The sequence below is a fragment of the Lissotriton helveticus genome, chromosome 9 (assembly GCF_964261635.1).
Source record: "Lissotriton helveticus chromosome 9, aLisHel1.1, whole genome shotgun sequence".
Taxonomy (NCBI): Eukaryota; Metazoa; Chordata; class Amphibia; order Caudata; family Salamandridae; genus Lissotriton; species Lissotriton helveticus.
Window position 1 is genome coordinate 420,122,267 of NC_136070.1, and position 17,565 is coordinate 420,139,831.

At 49.6% G+C, this 17,565-nt stretch overlaps 1 protein-coding gene across 1 annotated transcript in view; it reads left to right on the plus strand.

Annotated features, from left to right (window-relative positions):
- Nucleotides 1-17,565, plus strand: part of DYNC1H1 (dynein cytoplasmic 1 heavy chain 1) — a 1,596,152-nt gene that overhangs the window by 704,670 nt on the left and 873,917 nt on the right. The window contains exon 47 of the mRNA XM_078660192.1: nucleotides 10,056-10,270. Coding sequence (XP_078516318.1) covers nucleotides 10,056-10,270 — 215 coding nt within the window. The remainder of the gene's footprint in view (nucleotides 1-10,055; nucleotides 10,271-17,565) is intronic.

Consider the following 17,565-nt stretch of genomic DNA (forward strand, 5'->3'; position numbering starts at 1 on the left):
AGAACAAATACAGGTAACCAATGTTTTATTCATCTTATCATGAGTCTATGCCTTTCAATATTTCTGTAAAGGTTAAAGATGTACATGTATTGCAGATTACTTGCTTCTTTTGTAGTAATATTACTTTTCCTGTTTATTATATGACTGCTCTTTGGCATTTAGTCATGTTTTTCATTAGTAATGTATTTACTTCGCAATTGGTTGTTAAACATGTATTTATGGGAGTGTATCGCAATAAGTCTCCCACCATCCGCAACCGACTTTTGTCTGGCATACTGCTTGCTATTCTGATTCAGGCATGTGAATCTATGAAAGATACCCCAATACTGGATAAGAAAACAAGTTACTTACCTGTAACTTCAGTTATCCAGTATTGGTATCTTTCATAGATTCACATGCACTCACCCTCCTCCCAGGAGAGTCAGTTCTTTAATTTTTGGGATTCTCATTCCCACTTGTGCTAACGAAAATCTGAGGGGAACTGGCTCTGCAGAGAGGGTTATAGAGGGTGCTGTGAGCTGATTGGTTGGAACAAAGACTTCGAGCTTTTTAGCATAATGAGCTAGATAGGCTACTACAATCTAGGCCTCAGGCCTTTCTCATAGGGCCTACTACTGTAATTTACTTTTGGCACTGCTTTTTTATATACCGTGGGAATCCCGCCACGGCGACGGGGAATGATTCAGGCATGTGAATCTATGAAAGATACCAATACTGGATAACTGAAGTTACAGGTAAGTAACTTGTTTTCTTATAGATTACTTACCGCCCCACCCATCTATCCTCCCCGTTCTGCGAACTGATTTCTAAGGTTAAGAACATCCTTTCCGGGCCCTAGTTTTGTGCACCTGTGGTCAGTGCCTTTCATGGCTCTGCGTTTGACGCGTAAAGCAATGTACAGAACTGACGTCAGCATGCGAGGGCGGCATCTGAGTAGCTCCTGCGACGTCATCCCAACGACATCGACGCCATTGACAGACGTGGAGCCGACCGATGCCATCTTTCGACCTGCAGAGATACTGCTGACTAATAACTTTCCAGATCCAGTCTGACGCCTGGGGTTAATTCTAAGGTAAGGAATCTATAACTAACCTATGTTTCTTACAGGTATATCTTTACCGAAGGTAAGTAACTTGTTAGTTAATGTCACACTGTATGCTGAAGGGTGGGTTATTAGTGTAAGGCTTTGATGCTTTCTGTGCGATGACTATCAAAGGATGTGAGCCCTTGGCGGAATGACGCAGCAAGACTGATCTGCTTTAGCAGTAAACTGTGTACCATCAGATGTTCAGACGTCCTATGTCTTTGATCTAAATAGACTCTTCATCTTAATTTAGCATAGAGCTGGTTATCAGTAACCTGAGGTGGAGGAGCGGTGGAAGTAGTTAATGCTGCATACAGAAAGCAGGTTTCCACAAAGGTTGTTTGCACTAACGAGTCTGATTTTGAACTTAGTGATTTTGCTATTGACTTTCTCAGGCATGCTGCTACAAGAGGTTGTCAGGCTTTTTTGACATTTTGATTGTAAAGTCTTATAGCAGAAAATTGTGATTCTCCTATTACCATGACTTGAGAATCTGAATTTTAGTAAAGATACGGAGGCTGACATTATGCATAAGCTTTTAATGCAGTCACTAAGCAGCCGCTTACATCACAATAAAAAGGTTCCATAAAAGAACATTGAAAATACTTACAGGGCATGAGCCAACATCAATGTGCCTCTTTTAAATGTGCAAATACAGAGAAGAATAAGTCCATGAAATACAAATAGACTTCAAAATGTCCAAAGAACTTCCAGAGGATCCTCACGTGAAGAATAGGAAGAGAGAAGTGAAGATGGATCCAAAGAGCTCGTAGTTGGGAAGTGTTGTCTGGAAAAAAAAGAAGTAAATCTTGGAGGAAATACAAAGCAATAAATCAATATAAAAAACTTGCTGTTCTGAATAATACAAATTATTATGCTAGAACTGTAAACAGAAGAGCAAATAAATTCAATAGAACATATACCTGGGCGGGATAATGTCAGCCTCCGTGTCGTTAATGAAGTCCATATTCTCTAGTCATGGTAATAGAAGAATCGCAATTTCATTACAAGAACGGAGGCTACATTATGCATGTCGGTACCTTTGTAAGACTATATCGACGATAGGCTTGCAATAATGTCAAGCAAAGGTGCTAGCATTGGACCTGTCAGCTGCTTTGAGGATGTCATCCAACTTGCCACCAGACCAGAGGGATTTGCTGGCCATAGCACCTCTAGGAGAATGAGCTTGAAATTTGCTTAAATCAAAACCAGCTCAGTTCATAGCGGTCTTAACCCATCTAGCAATGGAGGTTGAGGATTTAGCTGTATGTGGTTTAACAAAGGAAATGAGTAATTGTTTGACATCAGGGGGTCGAAAAACAGACATTCTGTGATCGTACTCTCTCAAGCAATCAACAACACACAGTTTAGGGCAAGAGTCAAAGCGAGGGTAGAAAATTGTTTCAGATATAGTCTTAGTTCTTCTATAAATCTCAAATTTAACACCAAACATGTTAAAGGACCTATTAGAAACCTCTAAAGCTTTGACGTCGGAGACCCTCCGACAAGAAATTAGACCTAAAAGAGTAGCAAGTTTGATTGAAAGGTATTTTCTGTTTAGGATTGTGTTATCTGGCCAATTAGAGAAAAGGTCTAAAATTAGTTTTATGTCCCAAAGAGAATCGTATTTGGGTTTTGGAGGGCTTCTTAAACGAATGCTCTTCATAACCCTACAAATAATGACGAGGATGTGACCAGCAGAGATAGCTGATCTATAGCAGTTGATGGTTCTATAGCTAAGACCTCTATCAAACTGTTCACAAAGAAAAGTAACTATGTCAACAATAGGTGCCTTAAGGGAATCCAGGTTCCTTTCCAGGCACCAATGAACCCAGCTTCTCCAAATGTGTTATTTGTAGTGGGTACCTGAAACCATGACTCTCTGAGGAGAGTTGCAGCTGTAGACGAAAGTCCTGAGACTACATTGGATCTCCTGACATTCTACAAGCAAGAACGTTCAAATTCCGTTTGGATTAGGGGGTGAATTCCGCCATCTACGTCTGTTTGGAGAAATTCTAGGGAAGGGATTAGAAAGGTGGGTTCGCATGCCAGCTCCAGAGTGGTGGGGAACCAAGCTTGGGAGGGCCAGAAGGGAGTTATTAGAGCAAAGGAGCATTGTTTGTGTCTCACTTTATGTAGAACCCTTTGGATCATGGCAAAGGGGGGAAAGGCGTAGGCACTGAGACCTTTCCAAGATTGGAGAAAGGTGTTTACTGCTAGAGCCCCGGGATCTGGCATCCAGCTGAAGTAATTTTCCAGTTGAACTGTCAGTCTGCTCGCAAATAGATCGATTTCCAAGGGACCCCAAATCTTGTCCAGAGACCTGAACATGGGAATGTTGAGTTTCCAATCGCTGTGATCTAGCAGGAATCTGGAATTCCAGTCCGCCGTGATGTTTGATTTCCCGGGATGGTAATCCGCTTTCAGAGCGATTTTGTGTTTCAGATGGAACAGCCAAAGTTTTTTGTCCAAATTCGATAGAACCGCAGATTTGGTGCCGCCTAGACGGTTTATATAGGCTACTGCAGACATGTTGTCCATCTTTTAGACGACCGACCTGCCCTGGAGAGAGTGCTTGAAGCTCATCAAGGCGTAAAGACCAGCTGTTAGTTCCAAGTAGTTTATATGCTGAGAGGATTCTTCCAGAGACCAGACCCCACCCGTGTTCTGATCGAGAAGGCAAGCCCCCGAGCCATGGAGGCTCGCATCGGATTCTAAAACAAACTCCGGTTTTGAACCAAAGAACGCTTTGCCGTTCCATGCGTCCAAATTCTCGAGCCAGCAAGCCAGTTCCGACTGTTCTTCTCGATCTAGGTAAATGCGATCTTCGTACCAAAGGCCAGACCTTAGGGCCCTCGCATTCATCCTTTGGAGGGCCCGATAATTTAGGGGACCAGGAAAACTCGCTTGAATAGATGAGGAGAGGAGACAGAGTAGTCTGGCCAGTTCTCTCAGGGAAAGTCTTGTTGCTTCAAAACATGAGGAATTTCCTTCCAGATTTTGGCTATCTTCTTGAAAGGGAGTAGGAGACGACTTTTGGAGGTATCTACGGTGAAGCCCAGAAACTCGAGAGACCTGGAACGAGTCAAGACTGATTTTTCTTTGTTGATGATGAAGCCCGGGCTTTCTAGAAGATCCACTGCTGTCTTGAAATCTTGAGATATTTGGGAAAGTTCTCGAGACATAATGAGAATGTTGTCTAGATAGATGATCAAACGGATGCCCCTTTCCCTTAGGTATGAGGCGATTGGTCTCATAACCTTGGTAAAGCACCAAGGGTCAGAAGAAAGACCGAACGGGAGGGCTTGGATTTGATATAAGCGGTTTTACCAGAGGAACTGAAGAAAAAGTTGGTAGATTTTGGCCATAGGAATGGTGAAATAAGCATCCTTTAGGTCCAATTAGACTAACCAGTCTCCCTATAGAAGAAGATCCCTCAGAAGATGGATCCCCTCCATCTTGAAGTGTCTGTAGACCAAAAATTTGTTTAGATGTCTTATATTTATCACCGGTCTCCGACCCTTATCCTTTTTCTCTACAAGGAAGAGTGTGCTTATGAATCAGAGTTCTTCCAGAGAGACTTTTATAATTGCTCCTTTTTGGAGCATGGAGGAGATCTCTTCCTTGATTATTTTTTGCTCGGAAGGGAGTGGAAAGACTCCTGGAAGAGAGGTTTGAGTAGGAGTTTCTGTAAAGTCTATTCTGAAACCCTTGACGGTATTTAAAACCCATGGATCTTGCGTGGTTAGTCTCCAATTATGAAAAAAGAATTTGAGTCTCCCCCCCCACCTTTAGGGGGAAAGAAGGAGAAGTAGGAAGGGGAAGAGTACTCACTTGGTGGGTTGTTGAAGGAGGGTCCACGGAATCTGAATCCTCTGGAGCACATACCTCTCCCTCTCTGGGAGTAAAACTGTGAGTTTTTGAATTGCTGAAAGCCTGTTCCGAAACAGTGTGATGTTGTGAAGGGCCTTTGGTTAAATCGGCCGGAAGAGGCCCCTTCTTCCGGCCAAAAAGGTTATTATTAAAGAACTTGCGCATGTTTTGTTGGGCCTTATCCAAGGCCATAAAAGTTGCGACTTATTTGCCTAGAGATTTTATGAGATCCTCTCCGAAGAGTAAACCTTTAGTGTTCTGAGAGGTCTCTTTGTCGGCCATGTCGGAGAGTTTAGGGTTTATTTTTGTTAAGACAACTCTTTGTCTCTCAGCATTTAAGCTAGCATTAGCATTGCCAAGAAGAATTAGAGCCCTCTGGCTCCAGCCCCTGATTAAGTTTGTATTAAGGGGTGTCCCGTTAATATGGCTCTCCTCCGCTGCGTCGATAATCCTGGCTAGTGGGCCTAATACGTCTAGGAGACGATCCTGACACCCCTTAAGGGGTCTTTCCAAGCCTTTACGTGGATCCTGTCCGAGTTTAAAAAGAAACTTGATCAGCTCCGGGTCCAAGTTTGGAGTTTATCATTGTAGGAGAGTAGGGTCTGCAATCCTATGATCACCCAGATTTTTGATTTTTGCTTCACTGGTTTACGACTTTCCCTGGCTGTGGGCCTGCTAATCAGACCCACAGCCTAGCTCTTCTCTCTACTTCAAATTGTACCCAGGTACTGAATTGGCACTGGGCCCTCAAGTCCCTGTACCCAGGGCTGAGGTGCACCCAGAAGTCTCCCAGGGGCTGCAGCATGTATTATGCCACCCCTGGACTGACTAACTAAATCTGACACAACTGGCTGCACGACAGCTGGGGCAAGGTGGTGCAATCACCCTTTGCTATAGATATAGTATTCCTATATCTAAACCTAAATGGGCACACAGATCTCCTATCAGTCACTCCTATGGCAGGCCTTGACAATCCTGAAGGCAGAGTGCTTAGAATCGTGTGAGATAGTGCTCTGGCACGAGCTGAGCCTGTCTGCGGCTTTCGGGATCCATCCCTTAGCCGTTTCCATGATATCGCATACCATATACTCTTAAGTGCATTATAATCCTCGCGGTTATATGCCAACTCTGGTATCGCTTTATCAAAACATGTCAAGTAAGGTGTCATACGAATTGGAATACTAACCCCTCGCCAATTCTGGCGACGGGGTTAGCATTCCACCCTTCTAGAGGGACACAACATGTTGGTAACCTGTAACCCCGGTTAAAGTCAGACAGAGCCTTAGCATCCACAATATGGATGCTGCCACCGAGACACAAGTCTGCCCTCCTGCTGCTGGGAGTCCTCCCAGAGCAGGAGGCAAGGACAAAGGGTTTCCTGCCAGGGGCGGTGCCAGCACCGTCCCAGACAGGGTTTTGTGTATTCTAGGTAGGCAGGGCTTTAGAGGTAGGTGACTGCAAGTGGCACCCCGGTGCTCACTGTGCATAGGCCGGCTTGAACCAGTTCCAGGGGCACACAAGACCCTGAGCTGGAGAAAGCCCGCCAAAGGAGAGGGGTGTAACCACCCCCCTCCTGGTCCCACCCATAGGGCAGGACTTAGTCGCGTGCCAGCCCCCTTTTTCAGGATAAAGGTAGGAGCAGGCCCCCTTCCAAATTAGATCATCTTTGAATCCTGAAACTACTTTCCACGAAAGGAACTCAAGACTTCTTCCCAAGATTCTCCCTTGTGACTAAGGAGTAGTCACCCTGCAGCAGCAGGCACCAACCAAGCATCGCGGTTTGTTGCCAGTCTCTCCTCCGGATCAAGACTGCCCAGCTCGACGAGAACCGGCTTCCCTGGCACCTCTGACCTCTACCTACATCATCAGTCACGCTGAGATTCGTGGGTGTGACGAGACCTCGAGGGACTGGCCATCTTCAAGACTGCACGACGCTTGCCCAGCACGACTTCCGAGTGACCCTCGACTGAGTGCTTTGGGGTAAGAGAAGCCCCGACCCTGAGCAGCTCCAGCACCGAAGTTCAGCCCCCCTGCATCCCCGAGATCGGCGTGGGGCCCTTCTGCTTTTTGCTGCTCACCGCGTTGTCCAGGTCACTTGCCCGTTGGCTAGTGACCCCCTCACGACGCTCTACGACAACTAACACTGCTGGTCTGGTTGCTCCAGACTAGCCCGTGCTCCCCTCCATCAGAGGAGCACCCTGGACCCTCCTGGTCCACTCAAGACCCCATTTTAGGTCCACCGCGTGGGCCTTGCATTTGCCAAGACTTGTTGCCCAATCCTGGGTCCAGCGACGTCGACAGCAGAGACCTTCGTGGGACAGCTCGCACCTCCATCCTGGCCGCCGACAACGCCTCCTGGTCCGAGAGACTGCAGAGCCCAGCAGCGCCCACTCACCTGGTCGAGGTGACTTCGCCCGGTGCCACTCTGGTGCCCATCTAATCACTGGCTAGTGATTCAGAACTTGGTCCCCTCTGCTTACAGGTTTCTTCTCCCCCGATCCAGGCTTGGATCTCCACGAACTTTCTTCACTGGCCGCCTGCCAGCAACTTCTTTCTTCAGGCTCCTGGTTCTTCAACGTGGGTTTCCGACGCAACTTCAACCCTATGCAGCCGCAGCCCCTGGGCTAGGTAAACTGAGTACTCCGGTGCTCCAGCGTAGTCCAACACCCTAAGTGTTCGGATCCACTCCCGTTTTCGACCCACCTAGTCGGGTTCGCCCGAGAACAGTAACTTTGCAACTGCTAGCCTCCATAGACTTTTTCCCGCCTTACGCGTGAGAGTTCCCACTCTGCACACGACGTCCACAGGCCTCCTGCATCTATTCCCAGTGTTTAGAATTGTAGGCCTAGCGATTCCTGAGTCTAGAAAAGTATTACTTACCTGCTAGCAAGTTCGCATTCCACTTACTGAGTATATGGTTTTTCGTTCAGGGTAGTCTTGTTATAAATAAATATCTGTTTATTTTCATAATAACTTGTGTGGTGTCCTTTCACTTGGTATTCAAGGGGTAATGTGATGGTAAAACAGCTGGCTTAACACGCCCTCTAGAGTCTTAGCCTTAGACTGCTCGTATCCATGCTACTAGGATAGCTGGTCTATAAGGTTGACTTACAACCAATCATCAATAAGGGTTGTTTGGACTGATACATAGTGATCACTAGAATAGTGAGCACTGCATATCAGGCCAACTTCTCACAGTCATGCTTTGTCATCAATGGAATGTCTGGAGCACTCTGCTCTGAGGATATTGCGTGTATCATGCTCCAATGGGTACCTCAACCACTTACTGATGAATGTTGCCACGTGGTCTTGAGGCCACCACTCAGAGCTTCTGGGATGCTTAAGGTTTAGGGAAGAAAAAATTTCTTCTCCCAGGGGGTCGATAATACTATCCTTTGAGGAAGAATGGGATCCAGCGGGGTTAAAAAGGTCTTGATCTTAGTCCTCATCCAAACCAAGGATGTATTAGTCATGGGTACCTGACAAATTATCATAGTTGAATTCATTGTCTCCCGTGAGATCATGAGCCCTCAGATTTTTTGTGCCGCTAAGGACACCCGGATATTGTGTGCCGTGAAGGAGACCCGAATAAGTTGTGCCGCGAGGGACGCCCAGGGAGTTTGAGGTGTGAGGACCTCCATTTGAATTTGAGGTGCTAAGACCTCCCGGATTCAGTGAGGTGCTTGGACCTCCCATAGTGCTCGTAGGGGTTAAATACTCTAAGTTTTTAATTTTCTTTGATCTTTTACCCCTTACATTAGAAATGTCATCATTAAGAGTTTGTGCGAACTCTTCCTCCTCAGAGGGGAGTGATCTTTTTGAGGACATGACCTTATTTAGGTTATTGAGCATACAGCTTTGCATTTCATTATGTAAGAGCTTCTTAAAGGCTTCATTCTCCAGATTAGCTGTAGGGGCAGACGCGTCATCTGACTCTGAGTCAGACATGGTGCAGGAAATAGAGTAGAAAAAATAAAGGGAATCTAAAAAAAAAACCTTTTAAACTGAAAATTATAAAGCGCTATGCGCTTTAATAAAAGAAGGTGCAAAGCAGAGAAGACTAGCTTATTAAGTGCTATGCGCTGTAGTAAAAGCAGGACAAAGCAGGCAAGAGCAGCTTATAAAGCGCTATGGGTTGTAAAAAAAAGCAGGGGCAAAGCAAGTATCTTTTTTTTCTTTTTTTTTGTGCCGTAACTAAAAGACTAGTGGACTTGAGGTTAGAGAAGGAGGCAGCAGCTGATCGCGGAGTCTGACGAGTAACTGACATTCGATCAGCTGCTGTTGCTGATTGGCATAGGAACCGGCGTCTCGATTTAGTACAAGGCCGGAGGGAGGAGTAAAGAAGAAGAAAGTACCTTGGCAACGTGAGTGTGACGTCGCGGTTGCCAAGGTTAATTTCTCCAAGTAGGGAGCATTACACGATCGCGCTCGAGCCGCGGCGTGCATCGGGAACATAACATTTTTGGAAAGCCTTAATAAGCGCAGAAAAACCGGGAGTAAATCCCGAATGATATGAAGTGGCTCACGCAGGAGAGAAGGTGAGGCCTAAAAGCAAAACAGTTAGAAATAAATGAAATAGGAACAATACTTACCGGCGCTGTAAAGGGAAGCAGTTTAAAACTTCAATTGTAGATAAATGGGCAATACGGCAAACAACTGGAGAGGAAGAAAAAGAAAGGAATTCCTATAAATTGGAAATCGTGTGGAGGCAGGGAGCAGGGAGAATGGGGTTAGCCCAAGTCATCCATAAATGGGGAAAAAACAAGATTAATAAAAGGCTTAAAGGAAGTATAAATGAAGACCCTTATCTGCTCAGAGCCGCATTTAAAAGAGGCAGATTGATGTTGGCTCATGCCCTTTATGTATTTTCAATGTTTTTTTATGGAACCTTTTTATTGTGATGTATGCGGCTGCTTAGAGACTGCATTAAAAGATTATGCATAATGTAGCCTCTGTTCTTGTAATGAAATTTCCATCCTTGTCTTGCATCTGTAAGAGAGCCTGTTAAGGAGTTAAGTGTTTATCATGCTCTAGATTATATTTTGTGAAGCTGATATGCATTACCATTCAAAAACGTGTACTATTCTACATTATTTAGGTTCCAGGACTGTTTGAAGGAGATGAATACTCTACCCTCATGACACAATGTAAAGAAGGAGCTCAGAAAGAAGGGTTGATGTTAGACTCGCATGAAGAATTGTACAAGTGGTTTACTAGTCAAGTCATTCGCAATCTCCATGTTGTGTTTACTATGAACCCGTCCTCCGAGGGATTGAAGGACAGAGCTGCTACTTCTCCCGCTCTCTTTAATAGGTAACTAGCTTTTTGTGCAAAAGTGTAATGCATTTTCTGTGAGCTTTGTATCTACATGCTTAGAGTGAGTTATGGAATATTCTTAACCTTGGACCAGCTACTCCCTTTGGTTGCAGTTACATATAAAGTTAAGAGGCTGGCATTCTAGTATCTTATTAGTGAGTATAAATTGTAATAAAGCGGTACTTTAGTGGAAGGGAATCACCATTAGAGTTGCATTTATAGGTCTTGCATAGAGCCGGTGTTTGCTGTCTTACCAGCTTTGAGTATTCAAAAAAAATAATCTTGTATAAAAATACATACATAATTTAATAACAAGGCTTTGTGTCGACCTTCTTATAAACTTTCATTTACTTTTTGCTTCTGTCCACCACTGGGCGTGGGTTCACCTCAGGCAGGGGCATAGCTTAGTCAGTAAGATTTGGGGGCGGTGGTGGAGTTTGAATTTAAATTTCCCAAATAAAAAAGCGATGAGCCACAGAGCGGTGGTGTGAGATGACCAAGGTTCAGGATGGACTATTCACATGAGCAACAGCTTCAGTACTGGTTTGCATTAGGTGTACCTCGATCTAAAGTGACATAGTGGGTGAAAAACAATGGGATAGAATTAGAGGTGTGCGACATTTGTGTAATTTACTATTGCATATTTTCATAAATTTGCACAAAATGTAAGTCTGTTTTACACTATATATCTGAAAGAGACACGTTAGTATTAGATTCCTTACCTTAGAATATCCCCAGGCGTCAGACTGTATCCGGAAACTTTTGCGTAGCAGTCCCCTTGCGCGTCGGTAGGCGTCGTCTGCGGCTCCGCGTCCGTCGTCTGCATCGTGGGCGCCGTGATGACGTCGTCGGAGTTCTTAGATGCCGCCTCCGCGTGCTGACGTCAGTTCTTCTTTTTTCCGCGCCAGCAAGCGCAGATCTGGAAAAAGCAGTAACCCTAGTCAATTTTTGACTAACTTTTTGATCTATTTTTGATCAGTTCTCGAAGTCTTTTCGACTCAGATTGGTGCTGTAGGGATGCCCGGCTTTAAGCACTGCGAGGATTGCGACCGCCTGATGTCGGTCACGGATCCTCACCACCTGTGTTTAACTTGTCTAGGCGTCGATCACGACGACAAGGCCTGCTCAGACTGCCGGGCCCTCTCTTCGAAAGCCAGGCGGGAGTGGTCCCGCAGGTGACCCGAACTCCGGCAGTCGGTCCCGCGCCGCGAGAGGTCTCGGTCCCACGGGAGGTTGAGGGACAGGTCGCGGGCTCGGAGCCACCACCAGCCACACCCTCCGGTCCCTGGGCTAAACGCGACGCCGGAGGAGATCGAGCGCTTCCTCATGGCCATGAGGAAACTCTCTCCTCCGACGGGCTCCGCGGCGCCTTCGGGCCCAGCGGACCCGTCTGGGACCCCTATCGGGTTGGGGGGTTCGGCCCCGGCGCCGCAGGTTCCCGCTATCCCGCCGGCGCCTTCGGGCCCGGCGCCGCGGGGTCCAGTTGCCCTGGCGCTGCCGGCGCCTTCGGGCCCGGCGCCGCGGGACGCCGCTAGACCCTCTTCGGGATCTGGATCATCGCTGGTGGACCGTACGACCTCCCCGGCGTCGGACCATCAGGTGTCGCCTCCGGCGCCGTCCTCGGGCGGCGCCGTCCCCGATGCCCCCTTCATTCATGTTCCGACGTCGGGACGGCCCCGATGGGCGCCGCTCCAGACGGCGTTTGGGGAGTTTCACTTCTATGAGCAGGCCCCATTAGTTGAGAACCCTGAGTTTCAGGAGATGGGTGATGAAGAGGATTGGGAGGGGTCTGAGGACCCTCTGACCAGAGAGTGTCAGTCTCATGAGGACTGGGCAGGAGACCTTGGGGAGGCCAGTGGTCTGGACACCTCTCCAGACACTGGTTTTGTCTCCCCTCCTACCGTGGCTTCGGAGGAGGGGGCAACCTACAGTGTGGTGTTGATGAGGGCTGCCAAGGCCTTGGGCCTTGAGCTCCCCGTCGCGGCCGTGAGGACTAATCTCCTCACTGAGGTCCTTAAACGGCAGTCAAGCTCGGCCGAGCCTCTGCTGCCCTTTAATGAGGCCTTGACCGATGTTCTTCTGGGCACTTAGTCCAAGCCCGCTACGGGTTCGCCCGTAGCTAGGAACATGGCCAGACGTCACCGCCCCGCCCCGGGCGACCCATGTTTCCTGTCCACCCATCACACCCCGAGAGCCTGGTCATCCAGGTCTCCAATTCCCAGACCGTATTCCCGTCGGTGCCGCCGGACAGGGAATCCAAGAGGTACGAGCAGTACGGTAGAAAGATCTTCTCGTCCCTTAGTCTGTGTAGGAGAGTAGGGTCTGCAATCCTATGATCACCCAGATTATTTCTTTTTGCTGCACTGGTTTACGACTTTCCCTGGCTGTGGGCCTGCTAATCAGACCCACAGCCTAGCTGTTCTCTCAATCCAAATTGTACTCAGGTACTGAATTGGCACTGGGCCCTCCAAGTCCCTGTACCCAGGGCTGAGGTGCACCCAGAAGTCTCCCAGGGGCTGAAGCATGTATTGTGCCACCCCTGGACTGACTAACTAAACTGACACAACTGGCTGCACGACAGCTGGGGCAAGGTGGTGTACTCACCCTTTGCTTTAGATATAGTATACCTATATCTAACCCTAAAATGGACACACAGATCTCCTATCAGTCACTCCTATGGCAGGCCTTAACAATCCTGAAGGCAGAGTGCTTGGAATCGTGTGAGATGGTGCTCTGGCATGAGCTGAGCCTGTCTACGGATTTCGGGATCTATCCCTTAGCCGTTTCCATGATATCGCATACCATATACTCTTAAGTGCATTATAATCCTCGCGGTTATATGCCAACTCTAGTATCGCTTTATCAAAAACATGTCGAGTAAGGTGTCATACGAATTGGAATACTAACCCCTCGCCAATTCTGGCGACGGGGTTAGCATTCCACCCTTCTAGAGGGACACGACATGTATGTAACCTCTAACCCCGGTTAAAGTCAAACAGAGCCTCAGCTCCACAAAATGGATGCTGCCACCGAGACACAAGTCTGCCCTCCTGCTGCTGGGAGTCCTCCCAGAGCAGGAGATAAGGACAAAGGGTTTCCTGCCAGGGGCGGTGCCAGCACCGTCCCAGACAGGATTTTGTGTATCCTAGGTAGGCAGGGCTTCAGAGGAAGGTGACTGCAAGTGGCACCCCGGTGCTCACTGTGCATAGGCCGGCTGAAACCAGTTCCAGGGGCACTCCAGCCCCTGGCCTGGGGAAAGCCCGCCAAAGGAGAGGGGTGTAACCACCCCCCTCCTGGTCCCACCTTTAGGGCAGGACTTAGTCGCGTGCCAGCCCCCTTTTCCCAGATAAAGGTAGGAGCAGGCCCCCTTCCAAATTAGATCATCTTTGGAATCAAGACACGACTTTCTACGAAAGGACATCAAGATTTCTTCTTCAAGATTCTCCCTTGTGACTAAGGAGTAGTCACCCTGCATCCGCAGGCACCATCCGAAGAACACTGCGGTCTGCTGTAAGTCCTTCCTCCGGAATCCGACTGCCCAGCTCGACAAGACCCGGCTTCCCTGGCACCTCCGACCTCTACTCACCTCTACAGCCAAGCTGAGAACCGTGAGTGCGACGAGACCTCAAGGGACCGACTATTGCCAAGACTGCACAACTTCTTCACAGCAAGCCCGCCGAGTAATCTCCTGGCGAGTGCTTTGGGGTCCGAGAAGCCCCGACCCTGAGCAGCTCCAGCACCGAAGAGCAGCCCCCCAGCATCTCCACGATCGGCGTGGGGCCCTTCTGCTTTTTGCTGCTCACCGCGTTGTTTGGCTACTAGCCCGCTGGCTTGTGGCCTTCTGAACGACGCCCGACGACATCACTGCTGCTAGTCTGGTTGCTCCAGACTGGCTCTTGCTCCCTTCCAGAAGAGGAGCACCCCGGACCCTCCTGGTCCACTCAAGACGCCATTTTGAGTCCACCGCGTGGGCTTGAATTAGCCAAGGCTTTGTTGCCCAATCCTGGGTTCTTCGACGCCGACAGCTTCATCCATCGTGGGACAGCTCGCCTCTCCATCCTGGTCGCCGACAACGCCTCTTGGTCCGTGAGATCTGCAGAGCCCAGCGTCGCCCACTCACCTAGTCGAGGTGACTACCATCCGGTGCCCTCCTGGTGCCCACTGACTACTGGCTAGTAGTCACGAACTTGGTCCCCTCTGCTTTCAGGTGTCATCCATCTTCAAGATCCAGGCTTGGATCAACTCGAACTCTCTTCACTGGTCGCCTGCCAGCATCTTTCTTCCAGGCTCCTGGTTCGTCTACGAGGATTCCCGACGTCTTTTGAGACCTATGCAGCTGCAGCCCCTGGGCTAGGTAACTTCGGCATTTCGGTGCCCCAGCATAGCCTCACTATCCAAGGGTCAGGATCCACTGTCGTTTTCTCCCTACCAGGTCGGGTTCGCCCGTGAACACTAACTTTACCTTTGCTAGCTATCATAGACTTTGTCCCGCATCCCGCGTGAGAGTGCACACTCTGCACCCGAGTCCCCTGGGTCTCCTAGAAGTAATCTAACGATTCTATAGTCAAGTCCTAGCGATTCCTAAGCCTATTAGTACTGTACTTACCTGCTAGTAATTTCGCATTCCACTTTTAGAGTATATGGTTTTTCGTGCCCCTCGGGCATTTGTATATACTGTGCTAACTTAAGTATTTTCGTAAGAGTTTTGTTGTGTGCCTAGCACCCTGTCCTCATAAAGAGTACAGGGTTGTTGTGATTCTAATAAATACACTGTTTATTTTCATAACACTTGTGTGGTGTCCTTTCACTGGGTGTTCAAGGGGTAATGTGATGGTAAAACAGCTGGCTTAACACGCCCTCTAGAGTCTTAGCCTTAGACTGCTCGTATCCATGCTACTAGGATAGCTGGTCTATAAGGTTGACTTACAACCAATCATCAATAAGGGTTGTTTGGACTGATATATAGTGATCACTAGAATAGTGAGCACTGCACATCAGGCCAACTTCTCACAGTCTGGGACTGCGGTCTTCCAATACCGCATGCCTCTTGGGCCGCTACACCCACTCTCTGTGGGATACGGTTGCGGAAGTGCTGCCAGAGTGTCCGTTGGAGGTACGGGCCAAACTCGGCCAAGCCCTTGTGGAGGGCCGGGATGCAGCCAAATATTCTATCCGGTGTGGGCTGGATACCACCAACTCACTAGGTAGAGCGATGGCAACGACGGTGGCGGTCAGACGCCACGCCTGGTTGAGGTCCGCCAACTTTTCGGCCGATGTCTAGAACACACTGATGGACATGCCGTTTGATGGCCGTCGTCTCTTTGGCGACAAGGCAGACCATGCGCTTGAGCGCTTTAAGGACTCCAGGGCTACGGCCAAGTCCTTGGGCCTCTCGGCCCTGTGCCAGCAATCGGCTGCCTTTTACTCCTTTCGTGGCCACTGAAGGGGTGTACCCACACGTGCTGCCAGCCACGCTCCGCAAGGTAATACCCAACGCGGTGGCGGCCGTGGGAACCGCCGTCCCGGCGGTTGGGGACAACGGCGAGGTCAGTCCACACCTTCCCCCGCAGCATCCGCCTCAAAATCCTACTCCCTCCCCTTCGAGGCGACTCCTCCAGCCATGCCACCGCAGAACCACCGTGTCGGGGGATCATTTGCGACTTCTGCAGGAGGAAGTTACGGCCCTCTTGGCCTAGGGGGCCATTGAGCGCGTTCCTGGGCCAGAAGTAGGGAGTAGTTGCTACTCCCACTACTTTCTGGTACCCAAGAAGGGCAAAGGAGGCCTACGCCCTATCTTGGACCTAAGGAACGTCAACGGCTTCCACCGGAAGGAGAAGTTCAAAATGCTGACACTGGCTCAGGTCCTAGCTGCCCTGGACCCAGGAGACTGGATGGTAGCGTTGGACTTGCAGGACGCTTATTTCCACATCCCCGTCCTGCCGGCCCACAGGCGCTACCTGCGGTTCACGGTTGGCCACGAGCACTTTCAGTATACCGTGCTCCCCTTCGGCCTTACCAGCGCCCCACGGGTGTTCACAAAGGTGATGGCAGTGGTCGCAGCTCATCTGCGCAGGTTAGGGGTTTCAGTCTTTCCCTACCTCGACGACTGGTTGTTGAAGGCGGGCTCGCCCCAGACAGTCTTCAGCCACCTCCAGACTACTGCAGATCTCCTGCACAGGCTGGGGTTCTCCATCAATGTGCCGAAGTCACACCTGTGCCCCTCTCAGAAGCTCCTTTTCATCGGAGATGTTCTCGACTTGGCGCAGTTTCGGGTTTATCCACCCGAACAGCGGGTCCGGGATATTCAGGCTCTGATTCCCATCTTTCAGCCATTATCCCGGGTCTCGGTCAGGTTGACGCTGCGGCTGGTGCATCACGCCAGGTGGCGGATGCGGGCTCTGCAGTGGGACCTGACGTTTCAGTGGGCCCAGCATCAGGGCAACCTGTCCGACCACGTCCTGATCTCGGAGGGCACTGCGAGACAGCTGCAGTGGTGGCTCACAGACCGCGATTGGGTCAACGGCAGATCCCTCTCCCTTCCCCAAACGGAGCACATAGTTGTGACGGACGCGTCCCTCCAGGGCTGGGGTGGCCACATGGGAGAGGCGGAGATCAGAGGCCTCTGGTCTCTGGCGGAGGCCCGGCTCCTCATCAACCTGTTGGAGTTACGGGCGATTCGTCTAGCACTGAAGGCATTCCTCCCCTCTGTCCGGGGGAGTGTAGTGCAGGTGTTACCGCAACAAACAGGGCGGGGTGGGGTCGTGGACCCTTTGCCAGGAGGCTCTGTGCCTCTGGCAATGGCTGGAACGCCAGGGCGTGACCCTGGTGGCTCAACACCTGGCAGGTTCTCTGAACGCCAGGGCGGACGCGCTCAGCCGTCGGTGCATGATGGATCACCAATGGCGTCTGAACTCGGACGTGGCGCAAGGCCTCTTTTAGCAATGGGGAGAGCCTTGGTTAGATCTATTCGCCACCGAAGAGAACGCGCAATGTCATCAGTTCTGCGCGTTGGAATTTCCAAGGCGGCACTCGCTCTGAGATGCTTTTCGTCGCAAGTGGAGTTGCGGTCTGTTGTACGCCTTTCCGCCTATACCACTTCTGCCCAGAGTGCTGAAGAAGGTCAAGCGCGACCGAGCCCAAGTCATCCTTGTGGCTCCGGACTGGGCACGAAGGTACTGGTATCCAGAGCTACTCAGTATGTCAGTCGATCCCCCGGTTCGTCTGCCTCTTCAGGGGGACCTTCTGTCGCAGCAGCAGGGGACGGTCCTCCACCCGAACCTGTCCAGTCTCCA